We start from the raw sequence: 22,186 nt of genomic DNA, 5'->3' as shown, positions 1-22,186 counted from the left end.
TATCTCATCCAGAATGTCATACCTATCTTGACACAGTTGGGTTTTACAGTCAATGATTTTAAATGCCTGTAAATTTTACTTTTTTTGCAGAAAACCACTTTCTAGATTAATCAACATAACTTTTTACCCACATTATTTTCTTACATATCATTGGGAGATCTCCTTCCTGCTCCCCAACACAGTTAAGCATGTATTCTAATAAAAGAAGGCTTTCCTAATCACTGGCAAATATTTTCCAGATTTCCTGCAAACACTATGTGTTTGCATAAATTGCATTCTACTTTAGCAATACTTCTCTAATTCCATTTAGCCCCTCTAGTGTTTACTTTACTGAACCAGAAAACTACAATTTCAGAACAACAATAATAGCAATAACAATAACTATGACTCATTAAGTACTCTCTCTGTACCAGGCCCTGTTCTAAGATCTCACATGTGTATTAGATTTACAAATTTAGCACAACCAAGGAAAGCCAGAGACAGGGTGCACTCAACGATCTCAGATTTGCTTATTAAAAAAAAAGAGAGAATATTTAGCATGGACTATAAGGGTTTCTCTTTTAATCCTCACAACAACCCTATGAGCTTGCTAAGGGACCTTGGATATTGTACAGATCAACTTTCATGTCCTGTAAATCCTCCCTGAATCCATCGTACAGATTAAGAAACCCAGTCATTTTTTCCCTCTGGTTTATGAAATGAAATGAAATTAGCAATGCACTGAACGTAAATGTATTCATAAGAGCTCAGGAACAATGGCACATACTGGATACAGAGAGAAAGCTGGCTGGCAAAACATGTAATAAATATTCAACACTCTCAATCACAAAGGCAAAAGACACCAGTATTTCTTATAACAGTACACTAACGCATCATATTGTCTTTTGTTTTTTTGCAATATCCCTGGTATTCAGGATTCGCACTTTATGTAAGCAATGATATTATAAATACTATATGTATACCCGAGGGAGCACAGAACTTAAATATCTGTGTATACATCAGATGAACATACTGTTGCCATTTGTTACTGCTATTTCTCTTTTCTGTAGAAAGGTGGGTAAATCATAGTAATAAAAAAGCAAGCATGCTTAAGTTAAAGTCCTTGCTGGTGGTTTTGATAGTTTGTTATAGTACACTGGTGTATGAAAGGCAATAAAATTATTTAGTCAATTAGATTTTCTCTTCATATACAACTGTTATTTCTAGTAAGCACCCTCACAAACTATCTTTACAGTATTAGAGAGGATATAACAAAAGAGCATGAAATATACTTCATCACTGCACCTGATCAGCACCTGAGGTACACCAATGTGATGAATTTGGGGTTATAAATAATTAACTGTATCCACAGCATTAAAAAACTCTGTATCATCTTTTGACAAGACTATTATGGCACTTTGTTTTTCCTAATTCTGTCCTATAGCTCCTTTTGAAAACTCAGCTCTGTTTATTTAAGCCTGCAAAGATGCAAACCGGTGATAGATAGGATTTTTTTACCCCTTTAAGTAGATAAAAAAGGACGATTGTCCACTAATTACCCCAGGTACGTGTTCTATATCAGTCATTACTTATGCCTTATAATTCCTGAAAGCAAGGTCCATTCAGCCAAAAAGAATAAATATTATTCAAAGTCTTTTGTAAGTAAATTATTCTTTGCAGTAAAATTCCAAATGGCTTTGCAAAATTTCAGTTACTCATGTAAGCTGAGAGTAACTGTTACTTTCTACAAGGCGCAACAATCTTTTTGGACTTTTGGGAGTACTTAGTTTATGAGTTATGCCAAAATACCCTAAAGAAACTGAAATGGGTAATTTCTTTACTTCATTGGTATAGGTTCAGATCACTTATCATACTAATCCTAATAACTCCCCTTGGAAGCAGGTAAGCGGCAGCCTCATTAGCACTGCCACCCAGATAAGGAGGCTCCGAGGCCTGCCGCCCACCCCCACACTGCCAGGCAGCTACCGTCCCCGACTTGACCATCATTGGTGCTGACCACACTCGTCACTGAAACTGCTTTTTAATTGACTTGAATGGGCTTCTTTACCCCTTTTCTATTGTCGAAATAGAAGTGGCAATCTGCTCTCAAAGACCAGTCTATCAGCATCTCCTTCCTTGGCTCCCCTGACCTCCAGGCAGTGCAGCTGCCTGAGTTGAGTTAAAAATGGACTGTCAAGCTGGTTTTAATTTCTGCTGCTCTGCCTCCCAGTGTCCTCCCACTGATCTGTTTATCACACCTTCCTTACCCCTCCTGTTATTTTTCTTACTGAGGGTTTTCAGCCTGGACAGCTGAAATGGCTTCCCAAGGCCCTACCTACAGATCCTTGAACACATAATCCTAAAGGATTGGAAGGCAACACTAGAACCTCCTACTTGTAGAAACAGTCTTCTCCCTCGAGGCATTCCCTCTCTCTCCTCTCCCGACCTACCACCGTCTTTGGGAAAGCTCACTCTGACCAGATCATCTCCTACTGGCACGCCAAGGCGGGAACGGGGTGGCTTAGGCACTGTGGAAGAACACATAATGTGTGGCTTCTTGCTGACGGGTTGTGCGAGCCTGTTGACCCTTCGCCGCTCCTCTGTCCCTCTGTGGGCTCAGGTTCAGGACTGCGCATCAAGCTTCACAGCGATTATCCCCAGCAGGATATAAAACATTGCCCCAAGCCCCTTCAAGACCGCCCAAGCCCAAGTTCCTCCCCGTAAAGGGGCTCGCCAGGAACTTCTGCCTCTGGGAAAGACAACTGCTCAAAGCGGCCGGGCGGGTGGTGGAAGCAGCTAAAATCCCACTAATGGCTTTGTTTAGTTTCTTGGCAAACTCCCCTTCATTCAAGCTGCCGGCGCTCTGGAGCCAGGTCTAATTAGAAGAGTACCACGCTCACCCTTCTCGCGGAGAAAACGCATTAGTCATAGATGAAACAGTAAAAAAAGGGTGCCGGTAGTGCAGCGAAGACCCGAGGCTAGAGAGCCTCGGATGCGGGAAGGCAAGCTAGAGCTGACCGCGTGCGGGAGGAGGGTACAGACACCCACGGACGGGAGGCGGAGTAGAGTTGACTCGGTTAGAGGCCAGAACTAAGTGTATACATGATGCCCGTTGAACATCTAAACAGATTTAAGCAAAGTGTTCAGTATGACAGAGCAAACCCTCAGGTCATGGTAATCGACAAAGGGCAGAAAGCTTCCGGCTGCCCGGAACAGAACGACAGCAAGCGCATCAGCAGTGTGAGTTCGTGCGCGCACGCTGGGGGAGGGGTCGCAGCAAAGACTCCAGGTTGGTGGCGGAGCGGAGCGGTCAGTGTTTGGCTAGTCGTGCACCCGGAATTGCACTCACGGTGACCCGTGGCCCACCCAAGAAACAGCAGGTGTCAACCCTACGGCAAACTTATCCTCAACTCGCAGCGGCTCATCTAGGGCTGTCGAAGTGCAGGGGTTGGGATGCAACCGGACCCTGGAGAGGCGGGGCGCGGGGCCGGGGCGGGGCGGCGCAGGTGGGCGGGCCGGGGCCGGGTAAGGAGGCTGGGCCTATAAAGGGCTCACAGCCCCAGCTGCGATGCTGCTCGGTGGAGCCGGGGCCGGGTGGGCTGGGGGCGAGCGGGGTGCCGATCGCCGCTTGGGTCCGCAGGTCACCGAGTCCCCGAGCGAGGGCGCTCCTGAGGACGGTGCCTGCCTCGGTTTACCCGCAGCTAGGCCCGCAAGATCGTCGGCCCCCGCGAACTCCCAGCAAGTGAGGCAGGGGGCGGCCTGGGTGGGAGGGCCGGTGATGGGGGTGGTTCTGCTGCTCCGGGCGCGGGGGTGAGCTCCCGCAGGGCAAGTCGGCTCCAAGTTTTGCTAACTTGGAATTAGTTTCAGGTTGTGGCTGTTAGTTGGCGTCTCCGTTCCCGGAGGTTTGTGAACCCGGGTTGCCGAGGCCGGTTCCTCCCCTTTGGAAAATGAATGCTTCGGCTTGTTCGCTCCGGGGACGCTGGGCATTTTAGGAGCCTCTGTACGTCTTGCTTGCTTTTGCAAATCTGTCCTTCTTGCCTCCTTTTTCTAGCGCCCCGGAAAGGCCGTTCCGCCCCGCGAGGGAAACAGAGCCGTTGACCATGGTTGCAACTGGCAGTTTGAGCAGTAAGAACCCGGCCAGCATTTCAGAGTTGCTGGACCGTGGCTTCCACCCGGGGAGCCTACTAAATGGTGAGTTTCCTAAGCGCTTGCCTCTCTTCCCTCCAAAGGTCGCAGCCCCTGGATAGATGGGATTGGCGGGCATGCAGTATCCACTCCCTCCTTGAATGTTGGAAGTGCCACAAAATCCATCTCAAAGAGACTCCTTTCCAAATTTTTAGCATCTTCTGTCCATGATAGTGAGGAAACAAAAGAAGCAAAAAATAAAATCCTAAAGGCTGCATCCATCTAGTCTGCAGCTAAATAGACTCTTTGGCTTTAAAAACTATGCAGGTCCCTACCCTAAATTGTTGTGAAGTTATGGGGAATTTTAGGTGTACAATTGTGTGTGTTTTAACAAATGTATTCACCTGTGTCACCATTACCATCCTCTCTGTCCCCAAAGTCCCATGTACCCATTTGCCATCAATTCCACACTCTACCTCTCCCCTGTCCCCAGGGAAACACTGATCTGCTTTTCATCCCTATAGATTACTTTTACCTCTAGGGTTGCACGCAATGGATCATGTAATATGTACTTTTTGTATCGGGTTTCTTTCCCACAGCCTAATGATTTTGAGATCCATTCCATGCTGTTGCTTCTATCAGGATGTGTTCCTTTTTGTTGCTAAGTAGTATTCTATTTGTGCATATAGCCATTATTTCATTTTTAATGCCAGAAGGAACCTTTAAAACAGCAGTGATGCTGGACATATTGTCATTTGCAGTTTTAAACAGCAGTTTCTAAATTAACACACTGCTCTGCCACCAAGGAGCTGTGGGCATAGGCCAATTGCTTAAGATCTTTGGGCCTTCCTCATTTAGAAGGCAAAGTGGTTGATGATCTAATTTTATAGGCCAAAGCCCTAAAATTCTCTGTTTTCAATATAGATAAAATATGGAGCCTTATAATTTGGAGTGCATTTGTTTCATTTAGTTTAAAAAAAAAAAAAAACCCCAAAACCCCAAAAAACAATGATCTAAGTGAATACATGATGTGGAGAGAGGAAAACACAGTAGCCAATGAAGTGCAGTACACCTAGGGCTGGGAGCCCACAGGGCATCTGCCTGTGTGCCCTGCTCCAGTGACTGTGTGTGGTAAGGCATCCTGCCAAGTGGTAGGATTAATTTGGAAGGTAGGTGACCAAATGCAGAGCTATCTCTTTTCCTTTGAGCAAATCTAATTTTGTTTTCCTAGGACTATTTTGTTTTGCTTGGCTACGAGAAACTACCCAGCCAGTTATAAATATCCTTGTGAACCTCAGAGGTCTTCTCTTTGGGCAATTTTTAATCGAAGAGGTTGAAGCTAAAATTGGGACCTACAGGTCATTCCAGTAAAGACTTATAAAGAAAACATAAATTTAATTGATGTTTAATATAGCTCATCAAAGTTCATTTTAAGTTCATCACTAAAGAACAGTGGCAAAAAATCTGTTTTTTACAATTATAAATGAATGTATTCTTAGAGTTAGAAGGTAATAATCCTTAGTCAACATTTTTATTCCAGAACTAATCATAGTCTCTGTAAAAGAAAATTAGAAAACCCTCATAAGCAAATCAAGGAGAAAGAAAGAAAAGAAAATCACTAGTGTCCTAAGATAACTATAAGTAGACTTGTGATGCGTAGCCTTTAAGATTGTGTGTGTGTGTGTGTACACATATAAATGTATTTAAAAATGGTTATAGCCTACCCACCTTGTTTATCAAAACCTTTATTTCACAGGTGAACTTTCAGTCTCAGGTCAAATGATTTGCTTTATTACCCAGCATGTTAACAGCAAAGGGAGATCAGCTGACACAAACAAATATTAGAACAAGTAGCTGTGACAGATAGAAATAAACAATGGTGCTATATCTCAGTGTGCTTTTCCTTGTCCTGGATTTTTTTTTTTTTTTTTATATCTTAAACTTTCATTTTCCACAGATTTTGACTACTGGGATTATGTTGTCCCTGAACCCAACCTTAACGAGGTGATATTTGAGGAGACGACTTGCCAAAGTTTGGTTAAAATGCTGGAGAACTGTCTGTCCAAATCAAAGCACACCAAACTCGGTTGCTCAAAAGTCCTTGTTCCTGAGAAACTGACCCAGAGGATTGCTCAAGACGTCCTGCGGCTTTCCTCCACCGAGCCCTGTGGCCTGCGGGGCTGTGTTATTCACGTGAACTTGGAAATTGAAAATGTATGTAAAAAGCTGGATAGGATTGTGTGTGATTCTAGCGTGGTGCCCACCTTTGAGCTTACCCTTGTGTTTAAGCAGGAGAACTGCTCTTGGACCAGCTTCAGGGATTTTTTCTTTAGTCGAGGTCGCTTCTCCTCTGGCCTCAGGCGAACTCTGATCCTGAGCTCAGGATTCCGACTTGTTAAGAAAAAGCTTTACTCCTTGATTGGCACAACAGTCATTGAAGAGTGCTGAAAGGGAAGCACTTGAAAGGGTCCTTTTTTATGATTCGGTAATAAAACTTCACAGCCGCTCAGTCAAAGTCATTGTAGTTTGCCCTGCCTGCTCTCTGCAAGAAAACCCAAACTGAGTTCATCTTCCTTCTGTTTCATATTCACAGCCACCCCAGCTGAAGGGCTTATTTGGGGGCTTTTAAGAAATGATCTGCGAGAGAGTACATGGTCTGCATTTATCACAGCTTTTACAAAATGGAATGGAATAGAATGGAATAAGGAAGGAAAAGAAGCAATCCACTTTAGTTTTTTGACTCCACAAGTTTTCCAGCTAGTCTTGCTAATAGACTATATAAACCCACTTTGCCTCATCTGATTTTCATATGGCTTTCTTTCTGGAAGTTTGCAGAGTGATCCTTTCAATCACAGAATCTTTCCAAAAGCCCATACCACCTATTTCCTGCCCCTACTCAAATCTGAAGCGTTCTTATACAGGAGGATAGAATTAAGAGGGTGAGCTTAATGAAAACTTAACCCCATGCAAAAGTGAATAAGGAATGTCATAGTGAGAACAGAGTTACATATTTCTCTGTTTCTTTGCATCCCCTCTGCTCTTCTGTTTCAAAGAAGTGGCAAAAGCTCGAGCTACCATTTAGTAACCACAGTATTGTTTTAAATAACGTTATGGTACAATATAAGCTTAGTTTTTCCAGTTCTTAAGTATTGAATTTTATCTTTAAACTAGAAAAATGGAAAATGCTGATTTTTTTTGCATGTAGTTTATTACTCTTCCGTTGAGTGAATGGTGAATGTGTACAAGGATGGGAAGTGAGTTCCAATTCCTTTCTCATTCACTTGATAATGTAGCTTCTTTTGCTTTTACATATGCTTAATCTCAGATGAACCATCTCACCATGTCAGTGTTATCTCATCCTTGGCCTCTCCTGGGAACTGAAGGAACTCTCCTTAACCCAAATCTTCGAAGGAGATAGCTGCACACTACCACTTTTAATTATTAAGATGGGCCTATTTACAGAGTCTCCTTTGGCTATGGATATCTGGTTTATAGTTCAGACTAGAGAATGAAAATCATGATCTAGGTAACCAGTGCACACAACCAGCTTTCTTCATTCTTGGTTCCTAGAAAACAATAAAAGTCTTATTTTTCTCTTGTTCCAACTAGCTAGATCTTTACCTTTTTTTATGTTAATGAGAGAACATAACCTCCACATTATAATATTCATCCAGGAAGGCCTTCACGTCCTTGCTGCAGGTCATGGATAAGGAACTTATTCAGGTCTCCTGCCCAGGCTATTAGCACCACTTTATATACCTGAGGTCAAGGTTGTAGGGACCATGGCTTCATCCTGGTGGGATTCAAAAGTAGGTGTGATCCTGTTCCTGATCCCATAAATGACCTAAAATTTCACTATTCAAATCAGCAAGTGTTCTAACAAATTGAACTCTTCAAATGCTTGGAAAGATACCACAAAGCCAATCTTACAGAACTGGGCCAGGATAAGTCGAGCTTGTTTTGCAGGTCTATTATTGTCTAGGGCTCTGAAGGTCACTGTGATTCTGTGGGCGAGGCGTCTCTGGGATGGATGTAGAACTGTTGTCCTTTTCCCACTAACAGTTGTCTTTGACTCTCTTGTCTTTTATACTCACAAAATAGTGATGACTTATAGAGACTCTTAAATTAATATTCCTGTTAAAGGAAATTAAAGTTTGTCTATTTTTGACAATAAAGCATCATATATTTTTAATCCTCTTGTCCTCGTTATCTTTTCTGAGTTTATGCAATGCTCACCCTAAAATATATTTGACAGTATTTGAGGGAAGGTGACAGAAAAATTATTTATCTCCTTTTTGACAAAAGCTATTTGTTCCCTTCATTATAATATTCCAATTGTATACTGCATGTGCTTATGTATCAATAAAGAGTCATTTGCGTCATAATTTTTCCAATACAGTAATACTTTTCACTGGAAGATACTAATAATTTGAGCCCCTTTGGCAGCTGCCTTTGGAAAAAACCTCATTGTGTAAAGGCTTTTTCTGTAGTTTTCCTAATGGCCAAATGCAAATACATCAGATTGTAAAATCAGTATACATTTTAATTTTTACCAGAATATTCTATTAGAGCAACATATCTTTCTAATTCCACAATTATTCATTAATTTGAATTTTTAATCTTGTCCACGTAACTTTTCTGTCTCCTCAAATTTATGTCATTAGCTCAGATTTCTCACACTACCTAACCCACATTTAATAAGACTTGCTTCGTCTAGGCACTGTTCTAGGTGCTTTACTTAAACCATCTCATTTACTCCTCATAACAGCCCTATGAAATGAGACCACTATCATCTCCATTTTATGGGTAAATGACCAGACACAGAGAGGTTAAGTAACTTGCCCAAAGTCACCAAGTTTTGCAGGAGAGCCAGAATATGAAACCAAGGCGACTCCAGGAGCTGTGCTCACCATGCTGCCTCCAAATGCACGAGGCAGCACAGACATTGTATCCACATCACCAAAGGACTGTAAAAAGGATGCCACAAATGTTTGCCCTTAAATTCAAAGAAAAAATTCCTAATGTGATTTATTTTCAGATGGAATAAAAATTGAATGCAACTATTGACAGCATTCACCGTTCATTGGAGCAGAGCTGTGCTTAAAATAAAAAACCTTCCAAATATTTTTAAAAACATGCATTTCAATCCTGGCACCTTCACACCTATCTTTTGCAGTTGACCTGGTTACTATCTCATGTACCTCTAAAACAAGGTGTGTGATCTGTCCCCTATCTCAATGGGGAATAAACTGTTAGCTAGAGTGTGTGATGGCCTCCTGAAAGATCAGATATCTTATTTTCCTCTTATTACTAGAAAGATAGTATAATTTTTAAGTAATGGATTCAATATCCTGATTCTATTTTGCCAGTGATGTGATCTATATCCTCATGGAGTCAGCATCATGTTGCACTATTCACAGTTTTCCCACGTGCATAGTAGAAGGATATACAAGTATAAAAGTCTTAAGTCTGTTGCACTCAGGTCTCAATTATCTATATTGGTTTAAACAAGTGATGATTAAAAAAAAAAAGTCCAAGACACATTGGTGGCAGATGAGGAGGGAGAGATACACGGTGATGAGCTGGGAGGAGGATCGTGCGGATTTTCAGAACCCCAGACTCCTGCCTAGACTCTGCCGTTGACTGCAGACTCACAGTACTCCATTGGGTCTCCCACACCTGCCACAGGCAAGAGATGAGAGAGACTGTGAAGGATCGCATGGGAAACTTGAGAGCTAAGTGTGGAAGTGATGTACATGACTTCTGTCTACATCCCCTATAGAAAGAACTCAGTCATATGGCCACATTCAATTATAAGAGGGGCCGGGAAATATGGTAGCACAGTGTGCCCAGAAGGAAATTGGCTTGATGAACTGAAAACATAGTTTCTGCTACATATAGAGTGACAAGTTAGTCTGTGAAACATTAGAGAGCCCAGACACAGACCTATACATATGTATACGGAAAGCTGATTTATAGCAGGGTTGGCACTTTAGATCAATGAGCAAATAAATGATGGTGCTTTCCAATAATTGGAGCTATAATAATTGTTTACATGAAAAAAATGAAATTGAATGCAGTAATCAATTCCAGGTTGATTGAATAATTAAATATGAAAGGGAAACTTTTAGATGACAATATAATTTTTATGATTTTGAAGTAGAAAAAGATTTCTTAAGATGCAAAGAAATCACTCAAACTTCTTGTATATCACATAACGCTATAAAGAATAAAAATACAAATCATGAACTGAAAGTATCTTCTATACATATAACTGAAAAAGAATTACTAACCAGAATATGTTAAGAATTATTTCAAAGCAACTAGAAAAACACAAACTACTCAAAGGAAAAAAATATGGGCAAAACTTGAATAGGCCCTCTACAGAAAAGGAAACCCATAGAGTGATAAAAATACAAAAAGATGCTCAATCTAATTATTAAGCAGGGAAATCCAAATTAAAAGCACAATGAGACACCAATGTATACACATCCATATTGATTAAAGTAGGGGAGGGAGGCAGGAGAGTGGTGTTAAAATCTGAAAATTCCAAATCCTGGTGAGGATACAGAAAAAAAAAAAAGCAACTTATTTCAACATGCCAATATGTGTATCTGTGCATCCTTGGCATTATTTTGTAAAGTTGAAGAAAAGCATAGTTTATGAAATTAGCACTGCTCTTCAAACTTTTTTGCTTGGTGCACATGCAGAAGAATTTTGTAAAGGTACACTCTCTGCCGTATTTTTTTAATTGCCATCCCAAATTTTCACCCTAAGTTTAAAAAGTTTTGCAAATAATGTATGTTCGGCATGTGGTGAATATGATCTTTGTAAATGAAACGATTACATCACCTTGTTAAATGTTTCCAATGAAATGTAAATAGCACAGTAATTTAAAACTCACCAGCGACTATTTAGAAAATACTAAATTAGGTACTTCGACAGAATAAAATTTTTCAGTGTTACTTTTTTCTTTTTTCCTGTGTCTTCTTAAAGTCTACTTTTCAAACTGAATTTTACCTTCATATATTTTAGACTTGAAAGTCTTTTATTATTATTTCTTCTCATGATAAAAACAAGACTGTAAATTTAAATTACAATTTTTTAAATTTCCTGTGATCACAGGTCTTTAAATGTTAATTTTTCAAGTTAATTTTGTAAATAATAGTACACAATAATGAAAACAACATTAAATATGCTTTTGAATTATCTAAATTCTACTAAGCAAAATATAATAATATTATCTCTCAGTGAAATGATTCTTTTTTTTCACCTTGAACTTGGAATTTTTATTCAGTTTTTGTGCTGTCTTTTATTATAAACATTTTTCTTGTTACAATGAATGATCATTATATAATGTTCATTTTTGATGACTAATATTCCATCTAGTTGAGTTATCATAATTAGCCTAAGTGTTCCCTATCGTTGGATTTCTAGATATATATATCACATCTTTGTTATCCATTCATCTGTTGACGGACACTTAGGTTGCTTCCATATCTTGGCAATTGTAAATAATGCTGCTATGAGCATTAGGGTGCCTATATCTTGTATCTTTTCAAATCAATGTTCTCATTTTTGTTTGGATATCTACCCAGGAGTGGAACTACTAGGTCATATGATAGTCTTATTTTAATTTTTTTGAGAAACTTCTATCCTGTTTTCCACAGTGGATACACCAATTTACATTCCCACCCACAGTGTACGAAGTGGAAACACTCGTCACCACGTCCTTATCAACATTCGCTATGTGTGTTCTTTTTGAAGATAGCCATTCTGACAGGTGTGAGGTGGTATCTCGTGGTTTTGATTCACAAGTGAAATGATTCTTTGAAAGTAGTGAATTAATTTATACATATTGTTTTTGCTAGAATTAGAGGATTAAGCATCATTTCCTATGTTTTGTCTCTGTAGATGTAAGCTCTGAGAAAATATATTAGTATCAATAAGTAGGAATACAGAAAATTTGCCTATTACAATACCAATTTGTAATCAATATTTGAGCTACTTATGCTGAGGTACAGGGCGTTACGACTTCAACATATGCATTTGGGGGGTACACAATTTCAATCATAACACCAGACATTCAAATGGTTAGCTTTCTCTATACTATCCTAGAACAATAGTTCAAACAGTCCTATTGTTTGGTACCCCAGAGGTTATTATACCCTTGAAGAAAGCAATAGTGGGCCAAGAGTGAGAGGCATGTCTTCTGTGAAGCGAGGGAAGAGGATTGTTATAGGGGAAGTGAGCAAGCCAGACTTGCATCTCAGGTAAGTTCTCAGGGAGATCAATTTTAGGAAAGAGTATACATAGAAGCAAAGGGCTTGCAAATGGGTTCCCCTAAAACTGTGTGCTGCACATACCTCAGGGAAAACATCTGTTTACCCCTGTACTAATTTCCAGTTTTAAGACTACTGCCTTGGACTCTTGCACCCATGTGCCAGGAGACTGACAGTTCAGCATCGCGTTGTTTAGAATAGTGTGGAAAAAACACAAATGTCCGTCAGCTGTAGAATGGATAAATGAATTGTGCTATAGTCATAAATGGAATGCTAAACAACAGTGACAATGAATGGAATTTAAATTATAAAGGACCTGGATGAATCTTTAGGCTACAATATGGAATGCAAAAAAGAAGCCATAGAAGAATAAATAGGCTATTTTTAATGTTTATTTAATGATTAAAAACACAGAAAACTAAAATATTTAGAGATACCAATCCATGTAGTTTATTTTTAAAAATCCAGAGATTTATAAGCACAAATTCCAGGAGGGGGGATACATCTAAGGGGACAGGAAAATAGGTAGAAATAATGAGGGGCTCACAGAAACATCAAAGGTGATAGTAGTGATCTAGTTTTTAAATGTGGAGGTAGGCGTGCATATATTGTTGAATCCTGACTCCTTACGCTTTACATGTATTTTATACATCTCTTTTTGTACTTAATAGCAAATAAAATATTTAAAAATCTTTAAAGGCTATGGGCAGTTTAAAAATTTAAGCAAAGTTCAAAGTATATCTCTACTCAAGAATTTTCTACACTTACCACAAGTAAATATTCACAAACCAGCTCGAATAGACATAAAAATCTGAGGATTTATTTGAGCCGCTGATTTTTCCTAGTATAAATACTTTGAGCAAACTGCAACAATTTTTATAGCCAGCACTCAATTATTCTCACCATAGAGGGCAACCACAGAATAAATAATGAAAAACAGCATAAAATGCAAAAATCATTTAGCCATGGGCTACACATTATTAATCTTGTGACACGTTTACTTCTGCAGAGAATAATATAAAATGATATTTATTGCCTGAACACACAATATGCGAAAAATTATGACAGAGCATGCTGAAGAATGCAGGCTATTTGAAAAAGGCTGCTGAGGAACTTGACCATCTGGATAACTAAGTTTTGATCTTATTTCCAGAATTGATAATTAGGTCAAGTTATTTACATAATAATATTAGTTAATGATTTGCAAATATTAAAAAAGTCTTCAATTCACTCAAAACACGCTGAAGGAAATTCAAAGGCAGACAGATTAAATCTCAAATCAAAAACCAAATTATAGCTCAAGTTTGATTTTGCTGGGAAAGAATGAGGGAAGTTTTATAAATCTGTTTCAAGGCTAAAATCCAGAATAAAGCCATTTGGAGGGAGTATAAAACCCCATTTTGCAGTGTTCTATTTGCAATGTTCTATCAGCAATTGCATAAAGATATTCAGTCAACAGTTACTGTGTTTCAGAGAATTCTCTAGGTAGCTACCACAAATCAAATAGAACTCGCTATAATAGGCACTGTGGAGTATAAAGGAAGAACTAGCAGCAGCAATGCAGACAAGTTGTAACATGAAGGGAAGAACTTTAAAGGGTCTAAGGTTTACCCTACTTTAGCGGTAACATATTAGCCTGCCACATGTACAAGACTGATACTTGTAGAAGACTCCTGGGATAAAGACAAAGGATTTTATCATATTAGCCTGCAACAGTTTCATGGATGCTTGTATAAGGCTTCTGGGAAAGAGAAAAAGGATTTTGTTACTCAAGCAACAAGAGCATCAGCATGTTTGCATCAGTCCCCTCATCCCTGCCAAGGCCCATAGGAGCAATGGGGTTGGACCAGGCGGATGCCTACAGGTTGTGTTACAGGAGTGGAGCCCTGAGCTTAGGGAACCCAAGTCTTTTATAATGGGTATCCCTGCCCTTTGCTACGGAGGAATATACTACCTATCTTCCACTGTTGATCACTATACAAACATCCTTGAAAAGATAGTTCAGACCAAAGAGCAATCACTGCCTCACTTGTAAGAGATTCAGAGACATGAGCAACTCACAGAGAATTGCCTCTCAGCAGCCAATGTTAAGACCTGAATCTGCCATTTGTTGTTAAAAATCAAGCACAATAATCTTGAGGGAAAAAAACGGAGCTGGAGGAATCAGACTCCCTGCCTTCAGACTGTACTACAAAGCTACAGTAATCAAAACAATATGGTACTGGCACAAAAACAGAAATATAAATCAATGGAACAGGATAGAAAGCCCAGAGATAAACTACGGTCAACTAATCTATGACAAAGGAGGCAAGGATATACAATGGAGAAAAGGCAGCCTCTTCAATAAGTGGTGCTGGGAAAACTGAACAGCCACATGTAAAAGAATGAAATTAGAACACTCCCTAACACCATACACAAAAATAAACTCAAAATGGATTAAAGACCTACATGTAAGGCCAGACACTATAAAACTCTTAGAGGAAAACATAGGAAGAACACTCTTCGACATAAATCACAGCAAGATCTTTTTTGATCCACCCCCTAGAATAATGGAAATAAAAACACAAATAAATAAGTGGGACCTAAGGAAACTTCAAAGCTTCTGCACAGCAAAGGAAACTATAAACAAGACGAAAAGACAACCCTCCGAATGGGAGAAAATATTTACAAACGAATCAACAGACAAAGGATTAATCTCCAAAATATATAAACAGTTCATTCAGCTCAATATCAAAAAAACAAACAACCCAACCAAGAAATGGGCAGAAGAGCTAAATAGGCATTTCTCCAAAGAAAACATATGGATGGCCAAGAGGCACATGAAAAAATGCTCAACATCACTAATTATTACAGAACTGCAAATCAAAACTACAATGACGTATCACCTCACACTGGTTAGAATGGGCATCATCAGAAAATCTACAAACAATAAATGCTGGTGAGGGTGCAGAGAAAAGGCAGCCCTCTTGCACTGTTGGTGAGAATGTAAATTGATACAGCCACTATGGAGAACAGTATGGAGGTTCCTTGAAAAACTAAAAATAGAGGTACCATATGACTCAGCATTCCCACTACTGGGCATATACTCAGAGAAAACCATAATTCAAAAAGACACATGCACTCCAATGTTCATTGCAGCACTATTTACAATAGCCAGGACATGGAAGCAACCTAAATGTCAATCAACAGACGAATGGATAAAAAAGATGTGGTACATATATACAATGGAATATTACTCAGCTGTAAAAAGGAATGAAATTGGGACATTTGTAGAGACGTGGATGGACCTATAGACTGTCATACAGAGTGAAGTGAGTCAGAAAGAGAAAAACAAATATCGTACAGTAACGCATATATGCGGAATCTAGAAAAATGGTACAGATCAACCAGTTTGCAAGGCAGAAATAGAGACACAGATGTAGAGAACAAACATATGGACCCCAAGTGGGGAAAGTGGGGGGTTTGGGGTGAGGTGAATTGAGAGATTGGGATTGCCATATATACATTACTAATTAGAAAAAAATATCAAATTGTACACTTTGAATACATACAGTTTATTGTATGTCAATTATATCTCAATAAAAGTTCTTAAAAAAATCAAGCACAATAAACAAATGGCTTTCCTTCCCTGATTGCAACATATGTACCCAAAAACAGAGCCTCCAAATATTAAGTGCAAATTCATAAAATTAGAAAGTTGAATGATTTATAATCATAGCGAATGATGTTAATATACTTCTCTCAATAATTGAGAGATCAATCCAAAAGAGAATTAAAGAAGTGAGAGATTGAATGACACCATACATACTGTATTTAGTAACCATGCATAGAAGTATAAACTCCCAACTTATAAATACATATTACTTCCATGTGTACAGGAAACATATTCCCAAATTTATCACATTTTACAACACATAGTAAATATTAAATTGACACGGACTATTCTGTGAAATAAATAATAAAAACATGAAAACAACCACAAATTTTCCATACATTTGGAAGTTTAAGTACAAATACACACACTCCTAAATAATTCATAGGTTAAAATAATTTTAAGAACCTAAAATTTAATGATAATGGAATTCTTACATAGCAAAATGTCTAGGATACAGAATATATATACGTCTAAGACAGTATATAAAAAGAAATGTACAGCCTTAAATATTTATATGAGAAAAGGAAAAACATGAAAAATATTTTTGGAAATGAATGAGATCTGAGAAAGCTATACAGGAGCATCTCGAATGAATTATTGATCAAAAAACTAGAGATAAATAAGTTTGAAAACGGTTAAAACCTAGTACACAGTTATTTTATAATTCTCTATATTTTTCATTGTGCTTGAATATTTTATATTTTTTAAAGAGAATATTTGTGAGAGATTTTATTCAAGGGAAAGTGTTGTACACAGAAAGTGCGGCGGCAGCAGCAGAAGTTTTGAAATCATTCTGAGCAACTTTAAGGCAGACTTGCATTTTTATCTCTGTCAATATTCAGTAACTATTTATCAAATAGATTAGAAAAAGGTCAGTATGGCCCAGAATGCAGAGGCTTTGGGATGCCACATGAAGAAATGCAGTTTCTACATAGTTGGGTTATTTCATGTTTATAAGCAGTGAGGTACTATTATAACATAGAATATGGGAGAAAACAACCAGAAAATATAGTATATAATGAATGGTTTAGGAGTGATAAAGAGGTAGGAGGCAGGAGATCAGTGAAAAACTAATTGAAATACCTAAGCGGAGGGGGAAAAGAGTCTAAACTAGATGAGAAAGAATTTATGTGTATTAAATATAATAATGATGATAATTGGCTCAAGAGCCATCACAAAGAAAAATAAACGGGTTTTGGTGGCTAAGGAAGAGAAAAAGAAGGGTATCAGTAAAGTTCCGATATTCGGGGTTTTTGGCCGCTCGTTTAATGCAGAAGGTCCCCCAGAAAGGGGTAATGAGAGAACTTACAGAAGCTTCCATGAGATAAGATGACCACACATCTTACATCAGCATCATTTCTGCTTTAATAACTGCTTTAGGTGGAGTTCCCTGGAATAGACTCTGAGATGGAGATCTGCAAGCAGGAAGTTAATGCCCTTTGATTAAACCCCTGTGGCAGAGAAAAGGAAGTAAAACTGACTGAGCAAAGGCAAGAGTTGAACCGTTGATGCACTCTAACCAAAAGCCCTCACCTGATCTCTCAGGGAGCTCCAGAGTTAGGATGCCCTTCAGAGTTATTTACCCAGAGGCAACAGGGTTTGCCTTTATCCTCACCGTCACTGACCAGGCATCAGAAACAGCCTGTTGAGGATGGGTGTGTGTACTTTGGACCAGGCAGCACCTGTCAGCTGAGGCAATTCTTGAAGTGCTGACGTTCCCAACAGTTTGGGAGATGCCGGGCCTCAGATGTGAGGAGGAGATCTGAATGGCGCATTGCAGCAATTACCCCAGTCCATCACTCATACCACTCAGAGTCACATGTGTCGTATAATAAATTCTGGGTCCAGCTCTTGCAGGATTCTGTTTGGTCTCTTCTCCTAGGGAAACTGACAAGGGGGAGTAGAACAAACTCCAGCCCTGCCACTGCAGGTGGTCTCAAAGCCCCAGCAGAGCATCATCCCCTTGTCTGCCACCATTCTATATAGAGTCCTCACTTCCTCTGTTATCACCTCTGCTGGGCAGCTGATTTGCTAGAAGGCTGACCCAGACCCCCATGGTTAAGAGGTCTAAGCCCCTGGTCAACCATGTCCTTAGGCCTTGGTTGACAGCTGTCCATTTACACTTGACTGTTCCTACAATGGTCATTCTTACCCTGTAGGCCAAAGCACCAATATATCCTGCCAACTACCAAATGTGTCCATTGAAATTAGACATTTGGTGACCAAGGAAATGACCACTGCGTACATCCATGAGTCCAGCAGATACACCGTGAGCTGGATCTGGACCAGGACCCCATTTATTACTTGGAAGTCATGATGATGCTTAAGTTCCGGGTCATCAGTGTCAACTCAGATCCCATGTCTGATACACCTTGAAAGGATGTATTCTCCATTTCCTATTGTACAAGTACCCAAATAAATGTCTGTAGGTCACTTTGGGGAAAGACTAAGGGGGGGTGGGGGTCATCATGATTGTATATACTTGGCATGGAATTACTGGCATTTTTTGCTCCAGGAATTTTCAACTCGCCTTCAGTAAATAGGTTCTAGGTTGGAAATTGCCTTAGTTCTGAAAACTGAATGGAGGACTGTGACTTTTTTTGGAATGGCTGCCTCCAAGAATGGGCATGGCTTTCGGTGAGGGCAATGCATGGAGGGGGTCAGCTGAAAGTTGTCAACCACCAACAGCCTGGCAGCCAGGGCAATGAGCATCCCAGACCTGGATGGTGCACTATGGAATGACATCCACTACAACAACCAATCCTTTTAGGGTGTGTGTAGAAAGGTGGAGCTAAGAAATAAAAGTTCAGTTGAAATGACGGAAAAGAGAGAAACCTAAGACTCTTTTAAACTCTAAATGATCAAACTTTCTGTTGCTCTTAAGTGTGCCTCCATTTCTGAGGGTAACTTACAACATATGTTATCAGACTCTTGGAATAATTCTGATATACCAAACAGAAATTGAACTAATATGTTATGTATCTATAATTAAACAAAGGCAGCATTTACCAGGGCAAAGGGCTTTGCTAGGGTTTCATGTATTTGTAGTAGGTGGAGAGGACAGCTGGAAAATTCTGACCTGACTCACTAAAAATGGCATAAGAACTCCCTAAATGGCAGTGCTAACTCTCGAAACTTTTGCATGCCCTAGACTTCTGCACTTGGGATTTTGGAAATGATGAAAAACAACCAGACCATGAGAAAACAGCTTTTTTACAATCAGTTCTCCAGTGTGCAGGGGCCCAGTTGAAGTAAAGGCTCAAAATAACACAATATTTTGTACAGCACCATCCCAGATGGCCTCTTCCAGTTCATGTGGGGATGAAGAGCACTTTATTGCTGGAGTTACAGACATATTGGTATACACTATGAGAGCCCAATTTCAAAGCCGCTCTTGATGCAAAGCTCTGGAAAGTATTGCTTTAGTTCTCCATGATAATCAACCCAAACTGACTTCTGTGCATTCAAATCCTGCCATCTACCCACATGTAAATAACTGGAAGGAGTGGAGTGTTATTAATATAAAACAGCTATTTCTTATTGCTCATAGACTGGTATATATTGGGTTTCTCTTTAATAAGCAGAGAAAGTAACAACAAGTCCAGCAGAATGTTGATGTAAACTATAGGATTTCTGGCTTCAGAGGTGTGACTAGAAGAATAACGAACGAGGCTGCTATGGATGAAAATTTCTGGAATTTAAGCATTGCCATTATGAGCTGGTTTATGTTTACTCTGAGTTTACAGAGTATTACAACAAATTACACAGTTTGCAAGAAATCTTTTACAACAGTCATATAAGGTGTCTTTCCTGTACTTTAGCTCAAGCAGGAAAAGTAAACAAAATAAAGTTCCATCTTTAAAATATTCAGGGCTAGACAGAGAAAGCAAACCAAAAACTGCTAAAACAAACAAACAAACAGAAACAGCCTCTAAACATAAGGTGCTTTTCTGTTTGAATGCATGTAAAGCTTCTATTGACAAGCAGCCTTTCCCCCTCCATCTTTATTCTGCCCTTCATCTCGGTCCCATCTTCACAAGATTTGCACTTAGTACTTGTAAAGCTGTATAAAAATTCACTTAGCCTATCTGTACCGTTTAAAGAGATAACTTTGGTTATTATATCAAATCTGATAATTCATGTATTACAATAGAAATAGAGCAGGTCCTTTGTGCAGGCTGCTTGGGTTTACCATTGGTGTGAGTGGATGGAGTGAAGTCTGAGAACACTTGCCTTAAAAGGACAATTGCAAATAAAACCAGACAGAGCGGAGAATCTTAGGGACCAGGACAATTTAAGTCATAAAACCAGTACAGTGTAATTAATTATTTTTTAAAGGGGCCTTTAATTGAAGGCAACACTTGTTGACATTGGGAGGGAGGGGGAAGCATGACTGCTCTGTGCCACCTTAGGGCACAGAGCTTCCCTAATTTGTATAACAGAAGAACCACCAGGGTCACGTGTCAGCAGACGGCCAGGGCCATCCCCCGTGGAGATTCTGAATCAGATCTGAAGTGGATTCTGAAGTCTGCCTGTTTAACAAGTCTGTCTGGGATTTGGTATGACTGGGCAAGAGAAGGAATTGCTCTTGTTTCTGCCATAGCTCAATATAGCACTCCAAAGAAACTTCCTTTTTTGCTGAACTGCCCTCTAAAAATAACAGTTCACAGAAAAAGCAGGACTAGGGAAGGCCATGCAAAACCTGTGTAATGTTGTAATCAGAGCACTAACAAAAACAATAACAATCCTAATTAAACAAACAAAAAGTTGCAACAATAAAGAAATACTACAGTAAATATAGGATTCTCTCATCTAAATAAAAAAGGGAAAGCTAGCTTAATGAAAACTATGTAAAGAAGGATTAGACTCTCAAGTCATGGAGACAAGGACAAAAACTACAAAGAAAATATGGGAGAACCAAGCATTACCCACTTCCGAGACAAAGCACGTGGCCAGATCGATTCTAGAGGAAGCCCAGGAGATGAAAGTGTCCCCAACACAGCATTATATTCTGTTGCTTGCTGTCTCTCCTGTGTTAACATAACTTGCACTCAGTTTTTGTTACTTATTGGCAACTATGCCCAAACTAAATCCCACAATATACTGACATCTTCACTCTATTTAACAATAATCTTTGAGGTCAAGTGTGTAATGGAAACACAGTTTCAGAAGTAAAAGACTAAGACTGGGTATGCTCATGGCTACAGGAATGTAAGTTAAATTAGCCTTTCTAAGAGGATATTTAAATAAAGATAAAGAGACTTGAAATGTTCATACTTTTAAACTCCGTGATTTCCTTACAAGCATCCCTGAGGCTGCTCCTGGCACCACTGCCCACTCTTCTGGCTGCCACCCTTCTGGACGCATCATTCTGCACAGTCCTACTTCTGCAACCCTCTACCCTTCCAGTCAAGGTGTAGGAGAGCCCACACGCTGGCTGCAAGGGAGGCTGGGGAATCAACTATCTGGCATCACTTTCAGCTTCTATAGTTGGGGGTGAGGAGGAGTCCTGAACATAGAAAGAGGATGCAGATGCTGAAAGGAAAAATAGAAAGCTGTCTCATTTAGGTACAGATCAACCGGTTTGCAAGGCAGAAATAGAGACACAGATGTAGAGAACAAACATATGGACATCAAGAGGGGAAGCTGGGGTGGGATGAATTGGGAGATTGGGATTGCCATATATATATATTACTAACATAAAAAAAATCAAATTGTACACTTTAATTACATGCCGTTTATTGTGTATCAATTATATCGCAATAGAAGTTTAAAAAAAAAGAAAGCCATATCCTTTAAAGATATTAATTTTATAGCAGTAACAATTGCAATTCTATCAGATAACTTGTTAATTGTTATCATACAGCCATATACCCACAGGGTGGGATTCATATACCAGCACTTGAAATCTGTTTTTCAAGGATGATTTAATGGCTTGGGAAATTCTTGTCTCTATGTCCTATTACTATATCTCTACTTACTCTATATTTACAAAGAAAAAGACTAGCAGGATACACATCTAAGTGTTATCTGCATTTATCTCTAGTTTATAAAAAAAATTATAGGTAATTTTTATTTTCTTTTCTATACCTTTTATATCTTCCAAATATTTCTTAATGACCAAAAAGCAATAAATGGGTTATTT

The 22,186-nt window shown here is 39.3% G+C and overlaps 1 protein-coding gene across 1 annotated transcript; it reads left to right on the top strand.

Moving 5' to 3' along the window:
• Positions 1-3,556: 3,556 nt before the first annotated feature.
• On the top strand, positions 3,557-7,769 carry DDIT4L (DNA damage inducible transcript 4 like). Its single transcript, XM_057725499.1, has 3 exons — positions 3,557-3,721; positions 4,031-4,170; positions 6,062-7,769. The coding sequence occupies exons 2-3, from the start codon at positions 4,080-4,082 to the stop codon at positions 6,550-6,552; spliced, it is 582 nt and encodes a 193-aa protein (XP_057581482.1). The 5' UTR covers positions 3,557-3,721; positions 4,031-4,079; the 3' UTR covers positions 6,553-7,769.
• Positions 7,770-22,186: the final 14,417 nt, after the last annotated feature.

Source organism: Hippopotamus amphibius, chromosome 3 (genome assembly GCF_030028045.1).
Source record: "Hippopotamus amphibius kiboko isolate mHipAmp2 chromosome 3, mHipAmp2.hap2, whole genome shotgun sequence".
Lineage (NCBI taxonomy): Eukaryota > Metazoa > Chordata > Mammalia > Artiodactyla > Hippopotamidae > Hippopotamus > Hippopotamus amphibius.
Note: the sequence above shows the minus strand (reverse complement) of the source record. Positions and strands in the feature narration are given on the sequence as shown.